Genomic DNA, 24,994 nt, shown 5'->3' on the forward strand with positions numbered 1-24,994 from the left:
GAGTAGCCCAAGTAGCCGCTGCACAAATGGTGTCAATAGGCAGTCTGTCTTGGAAGGCTAAAGAAGTAGCCAAAGCTCTGGTGGAATTTGCCTTAGGTTTATTAGGCAGTTTTTGGTGTCTAATTTCATATACAAGGGAAATCAAAGATGTTAGCCATCTGGATAATGATACCTTTGAAACTGAAAGTCCCTTTCTGCTTTCCGCATAGGAGACAAACAGCTGATCAGATTTTCTGAATTGTTTTGTTCTATCCAAGTAGTACCTCAATTGACGATGAACATCCAGGCAGTGTAATTTTTGTTCAGACCTATTGGAATATTCTGGAAAAACCACAGGGAGGTCAATGCTTTGATTTAGATTTGACGTCGAGACCACCTTAGGCAAAAAGGACGGGTTAGTTCGTAAGGATACTCTGTCCTTATGAAACAATAGATAAGTTGGTCGACAGCTGAGTGCTTGAAGCTCTGAAACTCTTCTAGCTGAAGTAATAGCTACCAGAAAGAGAGTCTTCCATGATAGCAATTTTAAAGAACAGGATGCTGCAGGTTCGAAAGGGGGTAGAATCAAAGAAGTAAGAACTAAATTTAGGTCCCAAGGAGAAGGAGGATTTCTTATAGGAGGTCTGAGAAGAAAAACTCCTTTCAAAAATGCTTTGCAAAGCTTGTGGGACATTAAGGCAGATTCAGAAATACCCACATGAAAGTTAGAAATAGCTGCCAATTGAACTTTAAGAGTAGAGGGAGATGAACCTGCATGGAAGAGTTCAGCTAGAAAATCAAGGACTATTTGGATGGAAGCAGTGAAAGGATCTATGTCCCTTCCTTGAGCCCAATATGTGAAGCGTTTCCACTTACTCAAATAAATCTTCCGAGTGGAAGATTTATGGGAAGCTATCAAAATATCTCGGAGTGAGATAACTGAGGAAGCCTGGCTAAGGTTGGAACTGGAGGAACCAAGCAGTGAGGTTCAGAGAGGGGAGGGAGCGATGCAACTGACCCGACTGATGGATCAAAAGATCTGGAACTAGGTCCAGATGCCACGGTCGCTCCAATAGAAATTGATGTAGAAAGGGGAACCACACCTGTCGAGGCCAGTACAGAGCAATGAGGATCAATGAGGCCTTCTGAGCGATAGCTCTCTGTATCACTTGAGAGATTAGTGGGAAGGGAGGAAATGCATACAGAAGTCCCCGGGGCCAAACTTGGACTAGAGCGTCTCTGCTGGGTTGGCCTGGTAAAGGGAATAGAGTGAAATATTCTCTGCACTTGCTGTTTTGGGGAGTAGCAAAAAGATCGCAGCAAGGCTGACCCCACTTGAGGAAAATTTCTCTCACAACAGAGTCTTTCAGAGACCACTCGTGAGGCATGAGGATAGCTCTGCTCAACTTGTCCGCAATTTGATTGGACTTCCGGGATGTGCGTTGCTATCAGAAACCGCTGAGAAGAAATCGCCCATTGCCACAATCTGAGTGCTTCTCGACACAGGGGTATGACCTGGTTCCGCCTTGTTTGTTGATGTACCACACTACAGACATATTGTCTGTCTGGATTGCAATCGTTCCCAAGGGAAGAGAGTCTTGAAGGGCTTGCAACGCTAAAAGCACTGCTCTCATCTCCAGAACATTTATGTGCAAGTGGCATTCGTTTGGTTGCCATGTGCCCTGGACCGTCCTGCCCTGATAATGGCCCCACCCGATCAGGGAGGCATCCGTTGTCAGAGTAGCAACCGGAGGGTGGAACAAAGGGTCTTCCCAACAAGAGCTGAGCGGAAGACATCCACCACATGAGATGATTTTTGCACGCCTGCGTGATCATAATGGTGTGAGACATTGGAAGTTGCTGGTATGACCATTGTGTAAAGAGCATCCATTGAAGGATCCGCATGTGGAATCTGGCTAATGGAAGCAGAGGTATGGCCGCTGCCATAATTCCCAACACTTTCAGAACTAACCTGGCTTTGATTCTGTTGTTGTTGAAAAGGAGTGAGACCAGTTTGTGAATGTCTGTTATTCTCTGATGTGTTAGTCTCGCAGACATGTCTACTGTGTCTAGATTTGCGCCTATGAAAGTAATAGCACGACAAGGCGACAAAACAGACTTCGCAATTTATTGAAATACCTAGCTTTTGACAAATGCGAAAAGTGCAATCCCTGGCCATCAGAAGGAGATGCTTGGTGGGAGCTGTGAGGAGCCAGTCGTCCAAATATGGAAACACCTGGAATCCTTGTCATCTCAGGTGAGAAGCTACCACTGCCATGCATTTGGTAAACACCCGGGTGGCAGTGGTGAGACCAAAGGGCAGGGCCCTGAACTGAAAATGACTGGTTCCCAGCCTGAAGCGGAGGAATCTTCTGGGGCGTCTGTTCATTTTTATGTGATAGTACGCATCCTGAAGGTCTATAGAGCACATCCAGTTTCCTTTTCCCAATAGGGGAAGGATGGACTGCAGCGTGACCATCCGAAATCTTGTTTTCTTGACTGATCTGTTCAAGACACTGAGATCCAAAATTGGTCTCCAGTCCCGTTTTCTTTGGAACTAAAAAGAACCTTGAGTAGATTCCGGATCCTTGCTGGTCTGCTGGAACTGGCTGAATTGCTCTTTTTGCAAGCAGTTTTGAAATCTCCAAAACCGCTAGATCCCTTTGAGCGGGTGGAACATCTGGAAGGGATTTTTTTGATTGATTTGGAATACGAAGAAAGGGGATAGAATAGCCTTCGGAAATGATGGACTGTACCCATTTGTCTTGAGTCAGGGATAGCCAGGCTTCTGGGTACAGTGACAATCTTTCCCCGACTGCCTCCGAAGGTGGGCAGTCGGGCAACACCTCAGGGATGCTGAAAGGGCTTGTCAGAGAAGGTTTCCCGATTGCCCTGGTTCTGCGGACCCCCCCTGCCCCTAGGGCGTCTACCATTGTTATTCCCACCTCTGCCTCTGGCGGGGAAACTACTCTGTGCGTCAGGCGAAGTCCCTTGAGATTGTTTACGGAACCACATCTTTCCACCCTTCTGGCCTTTGGGGTAAGGCCTAGAAGGAGTAGAAAAACGGACTCCGACGGCAGAAAGGGTCTTGCCATCAGTTTCGCACCTAGTCAAGGTTTCTTTCACTTGAGGACCAAAGAGAGATGATCCATCAAATGGGGAGTTAGTGAAAGACGTCTTGAAGGGGTCCGCAAAATTGCATAGCCGCATCCAGGCATGCCTACGTAAGGCCACACCTGTCCCTGCGGCTCTACTCGCTCCATCAGCCGCGTAAGAAAGAAGGCATGGAGGAGTTGGTTATGGAGTTAAGGGTAGCCAGCTGCGTGTTCATCTTATCTTGAAAACCCGCAGCTGTAGGGTCCTTTAACATTTCACTCGCTTCCTTGATCAAGTCCCTTTGAAGGCGAGTAAAATGGCATAGGTAGTTCAGCTTAACGCATGGTAAATGTCGCTGATGAGAACATCCGCTTCCCGTACCTGTCCATGGACCTAGATTCCTTGTTAGGTGGATGGACAGGTACTGAAGGATCAGCTAGCTCCTTCTTAGTGGCAGCAGCTACCACCATAGCATCCACAGAGACTCCTTTCGTCAAGAACTGTTTGTCTGCTGGTGCCATTATGAACTTGGAGGGTCTCCTGGGAGTGGGGTCCACTGAATCAGGAGCCGTCCATGCCTTCTTAGCAACCACCTGCATGAGGGGGTCAAAGGGGGGGACACCCAGGAGGTGGAAGGGCGAGAGCCAAACGCCTCAAGATACACAGATTCGTCCTCCGAAGGGTTGAGGGCTGGCCAATTTCCCCTCTGCTTCAGGATCTCTAGAATGTCTGCAAATGAGACATCTTCAGAAGGGGAATGGGGGGAACCCTCAGAATCATCTAAATCTGTGTCAGACGTGATGGACCCAGGTGAGTCAATGTGTTTCCTCTTACACTTCCTCTTCCGAGGGGGCTCTTCTGCCAAATCAGGAGAGGCCTCGGAAGAGGATGAAATCCCCACAGGGGTTCCTGAGGAGCTGGCTCTCTGCGGTCCGGGATGAGGGAGTGAGTCGACTTGACCTGAGGCACCGTAGAGGGAGGGGCGGACGGAGCCGACTGGAGTAGAGCCAGGCTCTAACACACTCCACATGACCTCGAATGCACCCCTGTCAGGCAAAGCCAGAGGTCCCGCTCCGAAGCTAAGAACCCCTCGGCACCGACAGTGATGGCTCCGAGGCCGATGTCGGAGCCGAACTCACCAGCGCCGACGCTCCGAGAGGAAGAGCGGGGTCGGACAAGGCTCCGCTGCCACTCACCCCCCCGGAGCCGGCGAGGCAAGTCCGGCGCCGAGATTCTTCCAAGGACGAAATCGGAGCCGGCACGGAGCCAAGGCAATTGTATCGGCTCCGGCTATCACAGTCTCGGCGACCCGGCTCCGAGCTCAAGAGAGTCGAAGGAGGAATATATTGATGCACGCGGGCAGACATCGACTGATGAGTCGGGCTCTGAAGCATCTGGGCCAGTGCCTCGGACTTAAGAAGTCGACTCACTACCCTCTGAAGGTCATGATCCGACAGCCTCGATGACCTAGAGGAGTGAGATCTTTGGCTCCGTTCAGACAGCAGGGGAGATCCTGGAGCCGAATGAACGGAGCCAAGGGACGGTGACCTGGACCTCTTCCTAGTTGTCGGCTCCGAAGGTCTGGTCGGAGCCGACACGGGAATTTCTAATACCTCGGCTCCAGCCGGAGCCGAGGGAACCACAGAAACTGTGGACTGAGACTCATCGGCTCCAGCCGGAGCCGATGTAGACAGAGGCTTAGAAACCTTAGGTCTCAGCTCAGTTGTCGGAGCCGAAGACCTAGATGCCTTAGAGGGCTTCCCTGTAGATACAGAAAGGGAATCCTCTGGCTTGAGTAAGCCCCTTAAAATTAACTTATTTTTTCTTTCCTGCAGGACCCTGGGGCTGAAGCCATGGCACACAGCACAGGAGTCCTGCAGGTGCAAAGGTCCCAGACAGTAGACACAAGAAGTGTGAGAGTCTGTCAGAGACATTTTCTGACAGCACGCATCACACTTCTTGAATCCGGAGACCTTTGCTTCTTTAGACATCTCAAAAGGTGTAATCACACACACAGTCACAACACACTAATTACACCCTGTCTAGTTTAAAATATAATAAACCACTAACTAGGTTTTTAAAATAAGAAAAATAACACACACACTCCACTAGGGAAAGAAAAAAAGGCCTGTAGGCCCAAGGGAAGAACTTAAAGTTCTTGAGGGAAAAAAACAGGAATTTTTAAGAAAGGGGATAAGAATTCCTCTAAACTAAGGGAAATAAGTAAAAATATTAAAATTAAAGGGGTTTTAATAGACTAATTTCACAAGAAAAGTCACTTACCAAGAACCGGTAGAAAACCAACACCTCGATAGCTGTAGCGGCAAACGAGATCTGAGGTAACTCTCGCCTAGCATTGTGGGATATAAGGGGAGCCTCGAGCCGGTGGAACCAACTCTCAAGCTTTTAGAGTGGCCGAGTCGGAGCCGAGGTCGGCTCCGAACCCATCCAGCAAGAATGAAGGCGAGATAGACAACTTAACATATATAGTTTTCCACGTCAACAACTTTAAAGAACACGTAGCAGACGGTTCGAAAGGAGGTAGAATTAGGGATGCCAACATTAAGTTTAGATCCCATTGCGGAGGAGGATGTTTCACAGGCGGTTTTAGGAGAAAAACTCCTCTTAAAAAGGCTTTGCATAACCTATGAGACATGATGTTATTGTCATGCAAGCCAACATGATATTTGGAAATAGCAGCCAGTTGTACTTTGACTGTAGATGACGAAGATCCCGAATGAAAAACCTCCGCCAGGAAATCCAAAACAGAATGTACAGGAGCGGTAAAAGGATCAATATTTCTGGCGTTTGCCCAAATAGAAAGCGTAAGCCACTTGCTAGCATAAACAGTTCTAGTGGGCGACTTTAAAGAAGACACTAAAATGTCTCTGAGTCAGAAATCATTGGTAGCCTGGCTAGGGAAGGAAGTGGAGCAACCAAGCAGTGAGGTTGAGAGAATGAATGGCCCGGTGCTGCTGACCCGACTGGTGGATCAAAAGATCCGGAACTGGGTCTAGATGCCAGGGCTGCACCAGAAGGTGATGATGTAGAGACGGAAACCAAATTTGTCGAGGCCAATATGGAGCAATGAGGATCAATTTGGCTCTCAAAACGGTGGCTTTCTGAATGACTTGTGGAATCAATGGAAAGGGAGGAAAAGCATAAAGAAGTCCCGAGGCCAATCCTGGGTTAGAGAGTCTCTCAAGGGTTGGCCTGGAAGAGGAAATAGTGTGAAGTAATCTGGGCACTTGCTGTTTTGAGGGTAGCGAAAGATCGCAACAAGGGGTGCCCCACTTCAGAAAAATCTGATCCACTACAGATTGATTGAGAGACCACTCGTGAGGCATCAGAATAGATCTGCTTAGCCTGTCCGCCAATAGGTTGGACCTGCCGGGGATGTGCGTTGCTATCAGAAACCGCTGAGAAGAGATCGCCCATTGCCAAAGTCTGAGAGCTTCTCGACATAAGGGATAGGACCTGGTTCCGCCCTGGTTGTTGATGTACCAGACCACGGACATGTTGTCCGTCTGTACTGCAATAGTCCCTGTGGGAAGAAAGTCGTCGAGGGCTTGCATCGTTAAAAGCACTGCTCTCATCTCCAGGACATTTATGTGCAGGTGGTATTCTATGGGTTGCCACGTCCGTGGACCATCCTGCCCTGATAATGCCCCCACCCGATCAGAGAGGCATCCGTGGTGACTGTGGCAACTGGAGGAGAGGGAACAAAGGGTCGGCCCTGATGAAGAAGAGGGGAAGATATCCACCATCGTAGATGAGCCCTGCAAGACTGTGTCACTAAGATCTCGTGTCTCATGGGCAGATCGTGGTACGACCACTGCGTGAATAACATCCACTGCAGGAGACGCATGTGGAAGCGAGCCAGTGGAAGAAGAACAATGGCTGCAGCCATTAGGCCTAAAACTTTCAAGACAAACCTGGCTTTGACCTTGTTGCTTTGTAACAGAAGCTGAACAAATTTCTGGATGTCCAGTATCCTTTGATCTGTTAGCCTGGCTAACATTTTGACGGTATTTAACTCTGCGCCTATAAAGGTGATAGTTTGGCAAGGCAGCAGAGAGGATTTTTCGAAATTTACCGAAATTCCTAGACTCTTGCAAAGCTGTAGGGTGTAGTCTCTGGACCGAAGAAGCTGATGCTTGGAGGTGGCGGAGAGGAGCCAGTCGTCCAAATAAGGAAACACCTGGAATCCTCGACGTCTCAGGTGAGCTGTGACCACTGCCATGCATTTGGTGAACACTCTGGGGGCTGAAGTGAGGCCAAAGGGCAGTGCTCTGAATTGGTAATGACTGGCTCCCAGCCGGCGGAGAAACCTTCTGGAGCCTCCGTGAACCTTCATGTGATAGTGAGCATCTTGAAGGTCTATAGAGCACATCCAGTTGTCCTTGCCCAGAAAGGGCAGAATGGATTGCAGCGTGACCATCCGGAATCTTGCCTGACAGACTTGTTTAGTCTGCTTAGGTCTAGTATCGGTCTCCAATCTCCCGTCCTTTTGGGGACCAAAAAGAATCTTGAGTAGAAGCCGGATCCTACTTGGTCTGCCGGCACTGTTTGGATGGCTCTTTTTTCCAGGAGTTTTGAAACTTCCTGTCTTGCCAAATCCCTTTGACCGGGTGAGATGTCTGGAAGGGATTGTAGAGGTACGGGAAACCTTTCGAAGGGGATTTTGTAACCCTCGGATATGATCGACTGTACCCACTTCTCTTGTGATAGGGATTGCCAGGCTACTGGGTACAGCAAAATTCTTCCCCCGACTGCCTCCAAGGGTGGACAGTCGGGCAACACCTCAGGGATGCTGAAAGGGCTTCTCAGGAAGAGACTCCCTGTTGCCCTGGTTCTGAGGACCCCCTGCCTCTAGGGCGTCTTTTATTGTTACCCCTCTGCCTCTGGGGTAAACTGACCACGTGTGTCGGTGTAGCTCCTTGGGCTTTACGGAACCACATCTTCCCCCCTTCTGACCCTTGGGATATGGTCTAGAAGGAGTGGAAAACTGGACTCCAACGGCAGAAAGAGTTTTACCGTCCTGTTCACATCTGGTCAAAGTATCCTTCACCTGAGGTCCGAACAAAGCCGAACCGTCAAAGGGGGTGTTGGTGAAGGACGCCTTAAAGGGGTCCGCAAAATTACACAGCCGCATCCAGGCTTGGCGTCTAAGAGCAACACCTGTGCCTGCGGCCCTGCTCGTTCCATCGGCTGCATAAGATATGAGCCGCATGGAGGAGTTAGATATAGAATTCAGGATAGCAAGCTGAGAGGCAATCTTTTCCTGAGCCCCAGCAGCCGAAGGATCCTGGACTACTTCTCCCAGTTCCTTGAGAATATCTCGAAGCCTGGTGAAGTGACAAAGGTAATTCAGCGAACGCATAGCAAAGGTCGCTAAAGAAACATCCGCTTTCCATACCTGTCCATGGTCCTAGAATCCTTATTAGGAGGATGGACAGGTACTGAAGGATCCGCCAGTTCCTTCTTAGTGGCCGCCGCCACCACCATAGCATCCACAGAGACACCTTTGGACAGGAACTGTTTGTCCGAAGAGGCCGTGATGAACTTGGATGGTCTCCTGGGGACAGGTTCCACAGAATCTGGAGCCCACGCCTTCCGAGCCACTACCTGCATGAGTGGGTCGAAGGCGGAGACACCCAGGAGGTGGAGGGTCGGGATCCAAAGCCTCCAGGTATACAGACTCATCCTCGGAGGGGTCAATGGAGGGCCAATTCCCCTCTGTTTGAGGAGCTCAAGGATGTCTGAAAAGGAGACATCCTCAGACGGGGACCGTGGGGAACCCTCCGACTCATCTAAGTCGGTATCAGATGTAGGAGACTCAGGGGAGTCTGTGTGTTTCCTCTTACCGTCCTCTTCGAGGGGCTTCCCCTGCAGGGTCAGGAGAAACCTCGGAAGAGGAGGAAATTCCCAGTGGGGAAACCTGGGGCGATGGATCCCTGGGCCTGAGAGCAAGAGGCTGGCAAGAGGCATCTGCAGGCACTGATGAGGGAGGAGCTAGAGGGATAGACCGTTGACCAGGCTCAGAGGCCAGGACACTCCATCACCTCAAAGGCTCCTCTCCCCGGGAGACCTGAACACACCCGCTCTGAAGAAACAGGAATGGTCGGCTCCAAGGAGAGAGAAGGCTCCGAGGCCGATGTCGGCGCCGAGCTTACCAAAGCCGAAGCCCCGAGAGGGAGAGCGGGGTCGGACAAGGGTCCGATGCCACTAGCCCCCTCGGAGCCGACAGTGGAAACCCAACGACCGGATCCCTCCAAGGAAGGTCTCAAGGAGGAGATCGGAGCCGAAGATGACGGAGCCAAAGGATGTATCGGCTCCGGCATCGAAACAGTCTCTGTCCCAAGAAGCTCCGGCTCCGAACTCTGGTGTGGAGTCGGAGGAGGAATCTCAAGAATCGGGGCTATAGCCGAAGTCTGTTGAGACGGGATATGGAGCATTTGGGCCAGTGCCTGAGATTTCAACAGCCTGCTTACCACCCTCTCCAAATCGTGGTCAGACAGCCTGGAAGATCTCGAAGATCGGCTCCGATGGCTCCGCTCCGACAAAACAGGAGACCCCGGAGCAGAGTGAATACTTAGTATCGAAGGGGACCGGGATCTCTTACGGGTCGGAGCCATCGGAGCCGAAGTCCCTTGAACCCCAGATGGAGCTGAGGATCTCTCGGCTCCGATGCTGGATAAAGTGTCGGCTCCAGCCGGAGCCGACAAGGCAACAGTAGTCAGGGTATCTGAGCCGGCCGGCACCGAACCCACTACTCTAGCAGAAGTATCGGCTCCAGCCGGAGCCGATATCAGCTCCGACGGAGCCGGAGCCACCGGAGGAGGCTTGGACACTGTAGCCTGAGCCTTCGGTGGCTTAAGAGGTTTTCCTGCCCCTGGCTTAGGAGGAGAACCTTCAGGTTTTAATAAACCTCTGAGAATTAATTTGTTCCTCCTTTCCTGCAGGACTCTCTGGCTAAAGGCATGACACAACGCACAGGAGTCCTGCAGGTGCAAAGGCCCCAGGCAATACACACAAGAAGTGTGACCGTCTGTCAGGGACATTTTCTGACAGCACTGGTCACACTTCTTGAAGCCTGAGACCTTGCCTTCCCTAGACATCCTAAAAAGGATAGACACAAACAGTCCCCACAAACACACAACTTAATCCCTACACAGACACACAGGAAGGGAATAACTTGGGGAACTAGGCCTGACTAAAACTTTAAACTGAAAAACTATTTTAAAAGTTTAAAAGGAAGGGAATAGGGTGGGCTGTACTAAGTACAGGCTAACCTAACACTAAAGGGAAAAAATAAACCCCTAACTAAACTTTTTCTTCTTTAACAAGAAAAAACTTACCTCAGCTGGCAAAGGAGACCTCTTCGCTAAGCGGCAAACGAGATCTGAGGTAGTTCCGCCTTGCATCATGGGATATAGGGTTGCCTCGAGCTGGTAAAAGGAGTTCTCGAGCTAAAGCAAGTGCCGAGTCGGAGCCGAGGATCGGCTCCGAACCCATCCAGCAAGAATGAAGGCGAGATTGACAACTTAACATCTGGAATTTGTAGCCTTTTAAAATCACGTCCAATACCCATTTGTCCTGGGTAATATGAGTCCAATGTCTGTAAAAAAGAGAAAGTTTTCCTCCGAGAGGGGCATCCAGGTAAAGAGGTCCTGTAGCCCAACCGAGAGAGTCATTGAGTTTGCTTCCTTTGAGATTGGGATCTGTCTTCTCCCCTTCTAGGTGAAGAAGCAGTCCATTGTCTCCATCTGTAGGTCTGAGCTTGGCCACGACCTCTGGAGCGTCTATATCTTCCCCTTTGAGGCCTGTCAGACGTGGGAAAGGACCAATTTTTGGAGAGCCAATTCCTGGAAAATCTAGGAGGCTGAACTTGCAAGAAATCTTTCACAGTTTGCATAGATTTTGCCTTTTCTTCCATCTTTTTAATAACCTCCTCAGCCTTAGATCCAAAAAGAACATCATGCTGAACAGGGGCATCTAATAATTTAGCCTTAACCTGTTCAGGTAAACTTTGCTCACGAAGCCAAGCATGTCTCCTGATAACAGTACCAGAGGCTGCGGCCCTGCAAGAAGCATCTAAAGCATCAAAACCACAATGCAAGCTTTGTTTGTTCAGTTGTTCAGTTGCATGCAATACATCCTGTAGTTCCTTATCTTCTGCACATGCAGGAAGGGAGGCAAGCTTTTGCTTTAAAACAGACAAAAGAAATTGCTGATACTTAAACATATGAAACTGGCAATTTAAAGCCCTAACAGAAAGGGTAGCAGAAGTATATACCTTTTTACCCCACCTGTCTAAGGCACGAGAATCCTTCTCAGAGGGAATAGGATTCTTAGAAGAAGCAACTTTAGCAGCCTTAGAGCCCTGAGATATAGTTTCAGGATCTGCAGAAGGATTCTTAAACAAGAACAAATGAGAGTCAGGAACCCTATAAAACCTATCAGGCTTAGAGGGAGCAGGAGGCATGGAGTCAGGATTCAAATTAGCCTCGGAAAAAGCATCATCCACAATGTCAAGAACAGGAGGGATAGCCAAAGGCCTATGTTGAGGAAGAAGAAGGAATTCTCTAAGCCTCTTCTTGGAAGCAGAATAATCCTGACCTTCCCAATGAAAATGTTCCCTCATCTCATGTAAGGTTTCCCCAAAAGAAAAATCTTCAGGCGGAGAGGCAGAGGGCAAGGAATCCTCAGCATCCGAATCCTCATAAGGAGGAAAAGAATATTCCTGATCAGAGGAAGAGACAGAAGATATAGAAGCCTGGTCAGAGGAATCCATAGGAACATCCTGTCGAGGCCTTTTCTCAGGGGGGGGGGGGTGAGAGCCCCTAGTCATAGTAAGCAAATCTTCAGCCATCCTTAACAATTGCTTCTGTGTCCTAGGAGTAGATTCAGAAGTAGCTTGAGCAGGAGCTTTGGACTTAACAGGAGTCTTTGTCTTTGCCTTTGCAATAGTGATGTGAGTAGGCCTGAATACCCCCTCAGAAGCCGGTACCTGCACAGCGGCTCCGGACCCATCCGAGGGAGCGACGTCCGAAGGTCCTGCAGCAGATAAAATAGAAGGCCTAGATGGCTCCCCATGGGAGTCCGTATCGGCCATCGGTTCAGAGGTGGCGGACGACAGGGGCTGCAAAAGCACCTCACTGACTGCAGCCGAACCGGACGCTGGCTCCAGCTGCAACGAGTCCTGTTTGGACCTCGGAGGCCTGTCCTTGTCTTTGCGCTTCTTTTGAATACCGGTAGAATCCAACGACATTCTATAATTGAAGCGTCTGCCAAAGTAATTCAGAGCCCAGTCGTACCTGCGTTTGATAGTACGAGAATTAAACCTGGCACAGAACCGACAACAAGAAACGTCGTGGTCAGGGCCTAAGCAAGGTAGACATTAAGAGTGGAAATCTTTATGAGGTATTTGTTTCCCACACGTAATACAATTATTAACTTTTTCTGGCATCGGAGGAACAAGAAAAAGATTCCCCAACGGGGTACTTTGCTTTGAGAAGAGAAGTAAGAACTTCGGACCGACAACAACCAAAAACGCTGTTCGAAAATCGCCAACCAACGACTTGCGAGCTGCTTTGGCTGAGGGCTATGTACCAGAGCGTATTGACGTCAGGGTACTGGCTTGTACAGCCAACGCTGGACCCAGACTTTGGGATTCTGGCCGACCTTGGGCTGCCTGCCGGCAGGAGCACCCTACAGTTATGACTGCAACAGTGAAACATGATGAACATCGTAGCTATTTCCTGCAAGATTCTCTGACTGGGATGTGTAGGCAAGCCTCTTAGGTCTAGGGTGGCTAACCAAGCATCCTTGGAAAGCATAGGAAAAAGATGCTGGAGGGGGAGCATTTTGAATTTTGGTATCACTAGAAAGATGTTTAGAAGGGATATATAGAGGATGGGGTTGCCATGTGCCCTCTTTTCTGGGTACCAGGAAGAGTCTGGAGTAGAAACCTTGGCCTGTCTGTTCTGCAGGGACATGCTCTACTGCCTTCAAAGAGAGGAGGGAAAGGACTTGCTTTCTGGCCTCTGCCCGCTAGTTTTGGGGGGGGGGGGGTCTGGGAATCCTTTTGGGGTTGGCAGAGTGTGAAAATAAAATCTGTCACTGGGACACTATGTTGATGACCCAGTGGTAGTTGGTAATGGTGGCCCAGTTGCTTGCATAGGAGGAGAGTTTTCCCCCTAGTGGCAAGTGCAGGTGGGCAGAGGGAGGGGGTAAGGTCATTGTGAGATTTTATCATAAGGGGGGGTGGCTTAGCACTTCCTGGTTTTGAAGAGGAGGAACTCCATTGCTCAGATCTCTGCATTCCCTGGGGCTGTTGTCTGGGGTGCCTGCTTCCCCTGGGTCTGGGCTGAGATGACCTGGGGGGGGGGCAGGAAAGGACCAGTGCTTGGAGAGACAATGCCTACCAAACCTTTGGTGGCTGGACCTTTAAGTCCTTAACTGTCTGCATAGATTTAGACTTTTCTTCCATCTTTTTTAGGACCTCTTCTGTCTTGTTGCCAAATAAGTTGTCTTTGTGCAAAGACACAGATAACCTGCAAATGGCTCTTCTCCCAGGCTCATGTGTATACTTATCAAGGGTATTAGAACTTGCCAGAGATTTGGGATGCATGGCTAAGCTTAAAAAGGCCTTTGTGGTAGTTAGCCTAGCAAACACAGATGAACCTCGCTTCCACTCTTCCACTGTTAAAGCAAATCTGGTTCCTTTCAAATGGGATGACTGACCTAAGAAATGATATCTTGCATCCTGAATGATTAGCAAGAAATGTCTAGAGGGACATATAGGTGCAAAAATGCTTCTACACTTGCTTAAAGCACTCACATCTAGGTTTAAGATCAAATATGGGGTACAAGAGGAAGAACCGACTGAGCTTTGCTATACTTGTACATAAAATAACCATGGCAGGTCAGCAGTTTGATCAATATTATTGCAACAATAACCTCCTGATGAACAGCTGACGATTAAGCAAAGTTTTATACACAAAATTAAATTTTACAATAACTATCACTGAAGTTTTACAACCATAATGGTATCATGCACAGCATGACTTACAAAACACAAATCAGTCTCCAAGTACTCCATGATCAAAGCAAACCAAAAAGCCAGTATCACCTCCCAAATACTGGTAAGGCAGAACTGAGCAAAGCCACAGTAAAGCAAAGGCAGCACACACATGATCTGTGATCATATGGGATTAACATTCTTATGTCGGACTTAAACACTTGCTTTGTAGAGGTTTAATCTGCAGTTTTGCTTTAACATGTTCTGTAAAAGTGCAAGTTTATAAATAAAATGGTGAAAATCTGCTGCTGATAACCCTTAAGCTAATGTGCAGCAACTTAGAACTTTACAAAACCATGGACACTGTAAATTACAATGTTGTCGTTAGCACTGTCCTAACTGGCACTAGTGGGCTGCCACAGAAAGTGTGCCCATGCAACCCTGGTACCAGGTACTCAAGTCCATCAGAAATTCTGTCCAAGGCAAAAAGAAAAATACAAATCAACATTCAAATAAAAAATGCATACCAGAGAAAAGAAACGCATTTGTACTTACTTGCCAGCCACGTGTGCATTTTCTACATATGCTAATGCAGCTTCCAGGCCTTTTAATTGAGCAACCGCATTTGCATCCGTGACAAACTTCTTTATCAGCCCCAGGTACTTGGGCCATTCAGGGCTCTTCTCATCTTCAATCTTCTGGAATAACTTCAAGGCTTCTTCATAACCATTTAACCGTGCTTTCCACACCTTAAAAAAAAAAAAAAAAAAAAAAAACACTGCCATCAATACATATTTCAAACATCAGTAAACATACCTGAAACAGTCAAAAATCTTGTCTATTTGACAGCCTTTCAGGCTAAATGCAAAACATTTTGCTACAAGGGTACGAGTACACACAAGATGCATTGTTTCTTGTTAAAAAAAAAAGAGTTGACAAAAGAGTGTTCCTTTTTTTGGGGGGGGGGGGGGGTTTGACTTCTAACTGGAGAGCACTTACCAGAAATACAAGCCAAACAAGTAGCTACTGTAAAAACATGCAAATCACATCACAAGCATTTATTTATGTCAAATCACAGAATGGAACTCCACTATCTCAACTTTACCTGCAGATCACCATATAATTAAGTCAGTAACCAAAGTACAGATCATCAACAAAATCAAGCACAAATAAATATTTGTTCAACACTTTTTCTATTTCAACCAACACCAGAAACAGACTGTAGAAGGAAAAAGGCTAGATGGAAAAATATAGTAACTTCTGCACAGCTCGAACAGAGTACAAGACACATATTAGCCAACACTAGTGTTCCACCAAAATTCAGGCTAAATCTACTCGTAATGATAAAAACAAATCATTTATTGAAAATAAGGTTTAGTGCTTTCATCTGTTAAAAATCAGACTTCCTCAGAACCAAAACTTATTTTCAATAAAAGATTTGTTTTTATCATTACGAGTGGATTTAGCCTGAATTTTGGTGGAACACTAGTGTTGGCTATACGTGTGTTATACTCTGTTCGAGCTGTGCAGAAGTTACTATATTTTTCCAGCTAGACTTTTTCTATTTCAACCTCAAGTGCCACAAATTATATTAAACACTATTCCCCATAAGTAATCAGACAAGGGATTTATTTTACCGATGTTTCGGTCCTGCTATTTTTTAAATGTATATACTTTACATAGTACATACTTGAAATACTTTTTGTTTGTAAAACACTAGTGGAACTTTTACCTGTTGTGGATGTGAACATTACGTACAACCTTACTCAGTCTATTCAAAGCAGTCATCATTCCCAAAGGATCTTCTTCTTCTTTCGGCTTTTCCCGGTTAGGGGTCGCCACAGCGGATCACCTTGTCCGCACATTGAATGGCAGTGGAGTTTTACGGTGTCGAGTTGCCAGCCCGGCGCCCAACCTTCCACAGAAGGCACACTCACACGCACACCTAGGGCCAATTTAGAGTGTCCAATCCACCTGCAGCACGTCTTTGGGATGTGGGAGGAAACCGGAGCACCCGGAGGAAACCCACGCGACCACAGGGAGGACATGCAGACTCCGCACAGAAGGCACCCCAGCCAAGGATCGAACCGGAGAACCTCTTGCTGTGAGGCGGCAATGCTAACCACTGCACCACCGTGGCCGCCCATCATTCCCAAAGGATGGCCCTCCAAATATCACTTCAACTCCATAAAAGAACATATAAAAAACACTGGGAGCTATAGAGTTCTTAACTTTCAAGAGAGAGTCAAACAATGATGTTCAGCAAAGTAGGATATCAGTGAAACATAATAGTGAGAATTCTGGAAATCGTATTGAAAGGAAAACTTATTCAAAAACTAAATGTTAGGATAACCACACAAATGAACCAATCAGTGGTCTCGTACAGACAAAGCATTATGAGAAGCAATACCATCCAAGTTAATCAACCCATAAAACAGTCCTAGGTCAAAAAGTACTATTGACAACCATTTGGCAAAAAAAACTTTCCTAATAGTGTTAGAAAAATGTTTAAAGCACTTTGCTCCATTACACACAAAACTGAGAACATTCAAAGACCAGAAAAAAAAATTCTTACTACAGCTGATACAGTCTGGTTTTCTGAGCATGTCACGGCTTTGACTCTAGGTGTTGGGGGAGTAATGCTTACAGGAAGTTTCACATGTGTTAGCCAGAGTCCATCTCGGACTGCAGTTGTATTCAACAGCTCTCAGAGTCATTCATTAGATTTGCCTGTGCTTTTCATCATTGGGCAAAAGTAGCCTTTCAGGAAATGTATGACCTGACTTGCTACTCCTTTGCAGGAAAACAAACGGGCAATGCAAAGCTAAAACAATAGTAAGCAGCTGTCTGCTCATTTAATTTGGTATTTTATTTTGTACTCACTTCTGAATGCTAGGCTAAGTGGAATTCCACTTTGACATGACTGCCACTAGCTCAGTAGAAAGCAATGAATGATGCAAGTTTCATACAGTAGTGGAAATAGTTCTCTTTTTCCATACTCTACAGTTTTACAGTTTTTAATCATTGAATGCTAATTGTAATGGCTTTCTGACATGCTGGTAGCTCTATAAAAAGCATCTTAATATTCTAGTCTAAAGTGGTGATTTCAAAATACTAAGTACCCTGAATTTTACTATCTGGCTGCTTGTAGAAACACGAGTAATGTAAAGTTTAAATATTAGCACACTTTTGTATCCTTCCAGTTTCATATTGTACTGTATTGACTTTGCATTTCCTAGTATGCATTCATCATCTCAGTTGAGTTAAAACATTGTACAGTATGTCCTTCAGCGCATTCTTTCCCTTTCTACCTTACAACTGTTTGCATTTGTGTCTGCTCCTCACTCTCTTATAGCGGACAGGTTAATCATAAGGTTACAACCAGTCTTTTGGCTATATTTTTGAGATTATACAATATCACATTCCTTTAATGATTGTACTTGAAACAGTGCAGCTATTCTCTAATATGCATATTTTTGATCACACTGTTGTGCTCCGCTTCCTTTTCACTGTCACTTTGTTCTACAAAAGATAGTGTGCTTCCTCAGCTAATATGGCACCTTATAGCCAGCAGTGTTATTTCTTATAAGGGCCTGTGCAACAGCCATCCATACCATTATACATCCATTTATAAGCTGCTCATCTTGGTTTTGGCAAGATGACAAAGATACCCCACTTTCACATGCCAATCAATAGTCAGACTAACCCTGTGTAGTCCCTCTGCATTGCTAGGGTGTTTCACGGACACCTTTCAGTGATGTGCGAGAGTTACTCCAATAAAAATGAACTGCATATTGGGATGGCATCCCGACTCTCTGCTCTACCCAGCTAAAGTCAACTACATCACAGTGAAATAGTGGCTGTAATCTGAGATCACAAAAATCTGCACTGTACACGGTTGAGTACCTTAATATGCTATGAAGCAACATGCCATCCACTTCTATTCATGATTACTGAGGTTAGACAACGTCTCAATTCAATAATATAGCAATAACCCATGCCTGGGTGTGGGTAATGCTAAATTTATCTACGGTTGGCGTGGTTTGGTCCCGAGGCGCCCGGGACCAAACAAAGCCAACCGTGTAAATTTAGCATTACCCACCAGAAGTGGTTATTGCTATTATACCATGACATTATTTAAGAAAAGAAACTAATACTTTTCTTAAATAATGGCATAGTATAATGCCTGTTTGCTGCCCTTCCACAGATGTCTGGCATCTGCGGCAGTTCTGATGTACTCTTGGCGCCTGCGCAGTACATCAGAGCTGTGGGCAAAAGCAACAGAGAAAGCAAGATCTCCGTTGCTTTTTTTTAGTGTTTCGCTATGTTAAATGAGTTTAACATAGCAAAACAGTTTTAAAATAAGCAACGGAGATGTCCGTTGCTTATTTTAAAACTGTCTCGCTATGTTAAACTCATTTAACATAGCGAAACACTAAAAAAAGCAACAGAGATCTTGCTTTCTCCGTTGCTTTTTTTTAAAACACTGTCTCGCTATGTTAAATGGGTTTAACATAGCGAGACAGCTTTAAAATAAGCAACAGAGATCTCCGTTGCTTATTTTAAAGCTGTCTCACTATGTTAAACCCATTTAACATAGCGAGACAGTGTTTTAAAAAAACAAGTTATACTAATGGAAAAAAGTCCGGGCGACCGGACCTTTTTCCATTAGTATAACTCGATTTACAACGGGCACGGTGGCCAATCAGCGTGCACGTTTTGGGGTGGTCATGGTATAATACTTGATAGTGCAGCTATGACCTCAAATGCATGCAGTTTCTGATCATTCTATTTGCCTTTTGTTAACCAGGTTAGTCCAACTGGGCTGAGGCCCATTTTCAGTGGAGACACAAGGGGAAAAGCACTACAAAGAACAAATGACAGATTAAATAAGCAGTAAAGTAATTATGGATACACAACTACATACATACAAGTCAAGTAAATGACTGCTGTCTGTTACTAAGATAACTAGAGAACCAGAGAATAGTGGATGAGGAGAGATGGAGTTCAGTTAATTTAATAAACATGGGGTGGGGGGCATACCTCCCAACCATACAGAATTACTCATGTTTTACAGAGGTGTGGGGTCCAAATAATGGGGTACCACGAGTCGAGTGGCAGTCCTTCATTTTTTATCTTTTTTTTTTGCACTTTGTGAGAAGACGTCATCACGTGTGCGATGTCAGCTCCATTAGGGCTACCAGCCTGTCGGAACTGAGCTCAAGGAGCTCACATTTCCAGCTGGGGTTCGCCTGGCTGTTCATGTCGGCTGGTTCAAATGCTTTGAGAAAATGAACGCAAATGGAAAGGATTTAGAAAGCTTTTATTGTGGATTTTATATTCATGAACAGAGGCTGTGCAATGGCAAGCAAAACAGACTTTAAGTAAGGAAACCTTTAATGTATTCTGAAAGGGTGTGTGTAATTAAATGCCCCTACTTTAATGCACCAGGTGGCCAGATACTCTGGCTCAAATCCTGTACCTTGGGTACAAGGTAAAAAGAGCCTCAAGTCACTAGCCACCACCACTTCTAAATGTGCGCCACATATTTTTGATCTGTTCCTCATACAATCTGTTTTTTTCAGGATTTTTGTAGCAAATCACTGCAGGATTGAATTCATTACATAATGACAGGCATTTGAATTTTAGACTTCATATTCTTCAGAAAATAAATGGTAACAAAACATTTTATTCTAGCAATTTTTTAAGTTTATAAGATCAGTATTTGAAATTCGTCCCTATTTTGGATATGTATGCCCCCATTATTGGCTAAGAGGTTGAGAGCTATGGTGAGAAGTGAAAACTGAATTCACTAAATACTAAACATTTCAGTTTGACTTCCTATGTTTCGGGAAACTGCTGATTTGGTATAGTGGTATGTTGCTCTGACTGTAGTGCACAGGATCCTGGGTTCAAGACTTGCTGGTAAAATGCATGGTGGTAACCTTTTATTCTATCAATATTCCAAAATTATACAAGCAATGTTTAAAATGTGTTCCTGGTTTTTGGCTTTTTGTCCATTGCCCCCTGGGTTCAAGACTTGCTGGTAAAATGCATGGTGGTAACCTTTTATTCTATCAATATTCCAAAATTATACAAGCAACGTTTAAAATGTGTTCCTGGTTTTTGGCTTTTTGTCCATTGCCCCCCCCCCCCAAAAATGAAATTGAGAATAAGTGCGAGAAGCTGTGCAAGATGCCTATGGCGTACACAACTATCATTCTATTTATAGTGTGGGTGTGGAAGTAGACTTGTGACGGAAATTATCTGAAATGGGCAGTTTTGTCCTTATTGGTTCATACATTTTGTTTCACTGCTTAAAGCCTACTGGAAAATTGGTCAAACAGTAAATGTAAAATGCGATCTGCTAACAAGTATGCTGTATTATACAAGGAATATAATTTAATAAAGTCAGGAAGGTGCATCAAAGAACACATGTATGGCTCTTGCGTTTGTAAGGGGCCAATGAACTGAAAACAGCCCAAAGGTTATCTTTATCCACCACTGGCTAGATGCATTTTCTTTGGATGTGGTGTGGCTTTCGATGCTGTTTCAATGAGAGTTTCAAGGGCAGAGAAGTTTTAATGCCAAGTCTATTTTCATTGAGACAGTGTTGCTTTGTTTAGCTGATGTCCATTAGTGTTTGTGCATTGGGCTGTAAAATATAAAAATAAAATCCAATCACTGTAGAAGTAAAGCAGTATGCACACACTGTTTATGGTAAATGGGGCAAAACAGCCAGGTAATGGGACACTGGAATGGCTGCAGGGTAACTTTGGTGCCATATTTTGGTTGTCTGTTCTTCAGTTTGCATTTGAAAGTTGGTATCCCACAACTCCATCGGAGTGGGCAGGTTTACATAATTATGTAGGCAAATTTTATGTCAATCAGCATACCGATTTGTACCAATTTTTCATAGGCCTTGCCCAGATTTTTTATGTTTTCCAGGATGAAAGGTATGGGTGGGAGACTGTCGAATTCCTTTAGAGATAAAGGAATAGGCATGATACTAGTTTATTGTCCAGTTGATATTGACATCCCCTAGTAGGAGAGGATCATAGGATATATTTTGGGAGATCCAGGATAGAAAAGATTCAAGTATTGGAATATCGTTACTATGAGGTGTGTGTGTGTGTATACATACATACACACACATATATATATATATATATATATATATATATATATATATATAAATAAATGTTAGTGAATTTTTGAGAGTTAAGGTGGCAGTTGAAAAAGAGGCGTTCAGCAGGTGAGAAAATCAGGGAAGTGAAGGGAGAAGGGGGAGGTTAAGCTGGTCTGAGTACATGATAGCTACACCTCCCCCCTTTTTGAAAGGTCTGCCTTATATATACACGTTATATCTGGGAGGTGGAATTTCAGAGATTGTGGTATGAGGTTTTAGCCAGGTTTAAGAGTGTTAAAATGTGGGGGGAGTGGTGGGCTATCCAAGCATGCAAGTCAGATTTTGTTAGTGAGACTTTGTACATTTACAGAGTAGATAGATAATTGTTTAATTTATTTCCAGTTTGATGACCGGGGAGGTCCACTGGGCTCAAGGAGCCCATTTTCAGTTGAGGCCCAGGGAGAAAAGCTCCATATTACATAGTAAAAATAGTACAATTAAGGAAAGTTTAATATAAGTATAAAGTACAGTTTTGTACCTACCATAAATGTAGATGTCCGAACTGGATAGCATCTGCAGTCATAACAACTGGGTTGTCCTGTCGTCAGGCAGCCCTTCGGTCGGCCGGATTCCAAAGTCCGGGTCCGGCTTCGGCTGATGTTGCACTTCACCCGACGTCATCTCTGCTGGTCTTCGGGTATAAAGGCATCAGCCGACGCCATTTTCCTCAGTGTTTCTTGCCCCAGATGACAGTTGCCCTCTTGGAAGGCTAAATTTTGGGTAAATGCCAATGTTTCCAAAAAGATAGAAGGCGCAAACAAAAAATAAGCATGTATGTACATATATACAAACAAATACACCATAAGAGACTCCCCCCACCAGCTAGCTATTAGGAGGGTAAATACCCTAGGAGTACCACAGAGGGGAAGGAGGGAGGGTAATCCTGACTGCAGATACTATCCAGTTCGGACATCTACATTTATGGTAGGTACAAAACTGTACTATGTCCTTCATGGATGCATCTGCAGTCATAACAACTGGGTAGAATACCATAGCCAACTAGGGGAGGAGGAAGAATAGATTATGGTGTGGTTAGGATCCCTTGCAGTACAGCAGTGGCAAACCCTGCTCGGGATCTGGAATACAGAGGTAAATTATAATGCTTGGCAAATGTATGCACGGAGGTCCAAGTAGCCACCTCAATAATGTCCTTGGTTGCCACTCCTCGTAAGAAGGCTGTGGTAGTGGCTGTTGCCCTTGTAGAATGAGGCCTTATGTTCTGTGGAATTGGTTTTCCATGGAAGGAGTAACAGAATCGTATGCAATTTCCTATCCATTTGGAGATGGTCTGTTTGGAAATAGCTTTTCCTTCCCTTCCTGTTGCATAGGCTACAAAAAGCTGGTCAGTTTTTCTGTTACTTTTTGTTCTGTCCAGGTAGTAGCGTAGCTGTCTATGTACATCCAAGGTATGCAGCAGTCTTTCCCCTCTGTTTTGTGGGTTGGGGAAGAAGGTAGGTAGGTGGATTGCCTGGTTTAAAGACACTCTGGATACCACCTTAGGCATAAATGTAGGATTAGTCCTCATGGACACTATCTTGGTGGAAGATTAGGAAGGGTTGTACTGCCATTAGGGCCTGAAGTTCAGAAACCCTCCTTGCTGAGGTTATTGCCAGTAGGAAAGCAGTTTTCCATGATAGATGCTGTAGGTCTGCTGTTGCTGCTGGTTCAAAAGGTGCGAGTGTCAACTTTTCTAGCACAAAGTTCAAATCCCAAGCTGGCAATGGTGGTTTCCTAGGAGGTTTTACATTCTTGATCCCTCTGAGGAACTGCCTGAGTAGAGGATGTGAAAAGACAGGTGGATCAAAGCTGTATTCTGCTGAAATAGCTGATGCATGTATCTTGATGGAGGAATAATAGGACATGCCTGTATGTAGAAGCTCTGCCAAATACTCCAGAATGTTAGCAATATCTATATTCGACACATCTTTTCCTCTTTCAGCACTCCAAATGACAAACCTTTTCCATTTTCCTGCATAGTTCCTTCTTGTTGAAGGTCTGCGGGCTTCAAGGATAATGTCTTTAACCCTTTGGGAAAGTTCTGGATTAGTTGCTGCTATGTGATGTTCCATGCAGTCAGTTGCAACGTTTTTAGGTTTGGATGCATGATGCTGTAGTTGTTCTGAGTTAACATCAAAGGCATCAGGGGTATTGACCACATTGTGTCCCGAGACATGCTCCTCAGCAATGGGTACCAGTGTTGTCTTGGCCAGTTCGGAGCTATCAGGATTATCCTTGGGCGTTCCTCCTTGATTTTTAGTAATACCTTGTGTATCAAGGGAAGAGGTGGGAATGCATATGCTGTCAGACCTTTCCAGCTGAAGGAGAGCGAATCCACTTTCCATGCAAGTGGGTGGAATGTCCTTGTGCAGAATAATTTGAGCTGGTGATTGAGAGGGGAAGCGAATAGATCTATCTGTGGCATTCCCCATTTCTTTGAGATCGTCTTGAAGATGTCCGGGTGTAGCATCCATTCGTGAGCATCCGAGGTGGTTCTGCTTAACATGTCTGCTAGAGTATTCTCCTTTCCCGGTACAAATATTGCCTGTAACTGGATGTTGTAGCTGAGTGCCAGGTTCCAAAGGTCCAACGTCATTCTGCATAGGGGGTATGAATGAGTGCCTCCCTGTTTGTTGATGTACCACATGACTGTGGTGTTGTCTGTCCTTATCATCAAATGGCCTTCTTTGAGAAATGGTCTGAATTTTTGGATTGCCAGTTTTACTGCCAGCATTTCTTTTAGGTTGATGTGCAGGTGAAGCTGATCCTCGTCCACAATCCTTGTGAGCATTTGTCCAGCATGTGAGCCCCCCATCCTAGGTCTGAGGCGTCTGTTGTGATGGTTTGGCTTGCTTGATAGTTGTGAAAGGGTAGGCCTGGGTTTGACTGGCATGCTTGAGCCCACCATAGGAACTTCTGCTTTAGGCATGGGATTAGTGGAATTTCTGCTTCTAGGCTGTGCCTGTGTTGGGACCATAAATTCTTTAGGTACCACTGTAGTTTTCTCATATGTAGTCTGGCATGTGGAACCAAGATTATGCATGATGCCATGAAGCCCAAGGCCTGCAGAACTTTTCTTGCTGTTAGCTTGTTCTGTCTTGTTAGTGCCAAGAAGTAAAGAGGGAGTTATTTTTGTTTTTCTGCAGTTAGGAATGCCATTTGTTTTACTGTGTCCAATTCCGCGCCCAAGAATGTCCTTGTTTGGGATGGTATCAGCCTTGACTTTTGTAAATTGACTGTGTATCCCAGTGCTTGCAGCAAGTAAATGACCCTTTGTAAATCTGTTGTCAGCTTGCTTTTGTTGTCCCCTTGTAGCAGGCAGTCGTCCAGGTATGGATAAATTTGGATTCCCTGTAGTCTGCAGTGGGCTATTACTGATGCCAGGCATTTTGTGAATACTCTGGGCGCAGTAGATAAGCCAAAGGGCAATGCTGAGAATTGATAGTGCTCTGATCCTGCAAGAAATCTGAGGTATCTTCTGCAAATTGGTCGAATGGGGACGTGCAGGTATGCCTCCTTGAGATCTAGAGTTACCAGCCAACACTCCTTGCCCAGCATGGGAAGAAGTTGCTGTAGGGTCAGCATTTTGAATTTTGGGACAATGATGTATGTATTTAAGGTGGACAGGTCGAGAATAGGTCTCCAACTTTTTCCTTTCTTGGAACTAGGAATAGTCTGGAGTAGAATCCTTTGCCTTGTTCTGTTAT

The 24,994-nt window shown here is 45.6% G+C and overlaps 1 protein-coding gene across 1 annotated transcript in view; it reads right to left on the reverse strand.

The window, feature by feature from the left end:
* The window catches only part of CKAP5 (cytoskeleton associated protein 5), a 4,315,141-nt gene that overhangs the window by 3,978,231 nt on the left and 311,916 nt on the right, over window positions 1-24,994 (reverse strand). The window contains exon 3 of the mRNA XM_044084803.1: window positions 14,657-14,850. Within this exon, the coding sequence (XP_043940738.1) occupies window positions 14,657-14,850 (194 nt within the window). The remainder of the gene's footprint in view (window positions 1-14,656; window positions 14,851-24,994) is intronic.

This window comes from Protopterus annectens, chromosome 9.part0 (genome assembly GCF_019279795.1).
Source record: "Protopterus annectens isolate FY-2018-M chromosome 9.part0, PAN1.0, whole genome shotgun sequence".
In the NCBI taxonomy this organism is placed as follows: Eukaryota; Metazoa; Chordata; order Ceratodontiformes; family Protopteridae; genus Protopterus; species Protopterus annectens.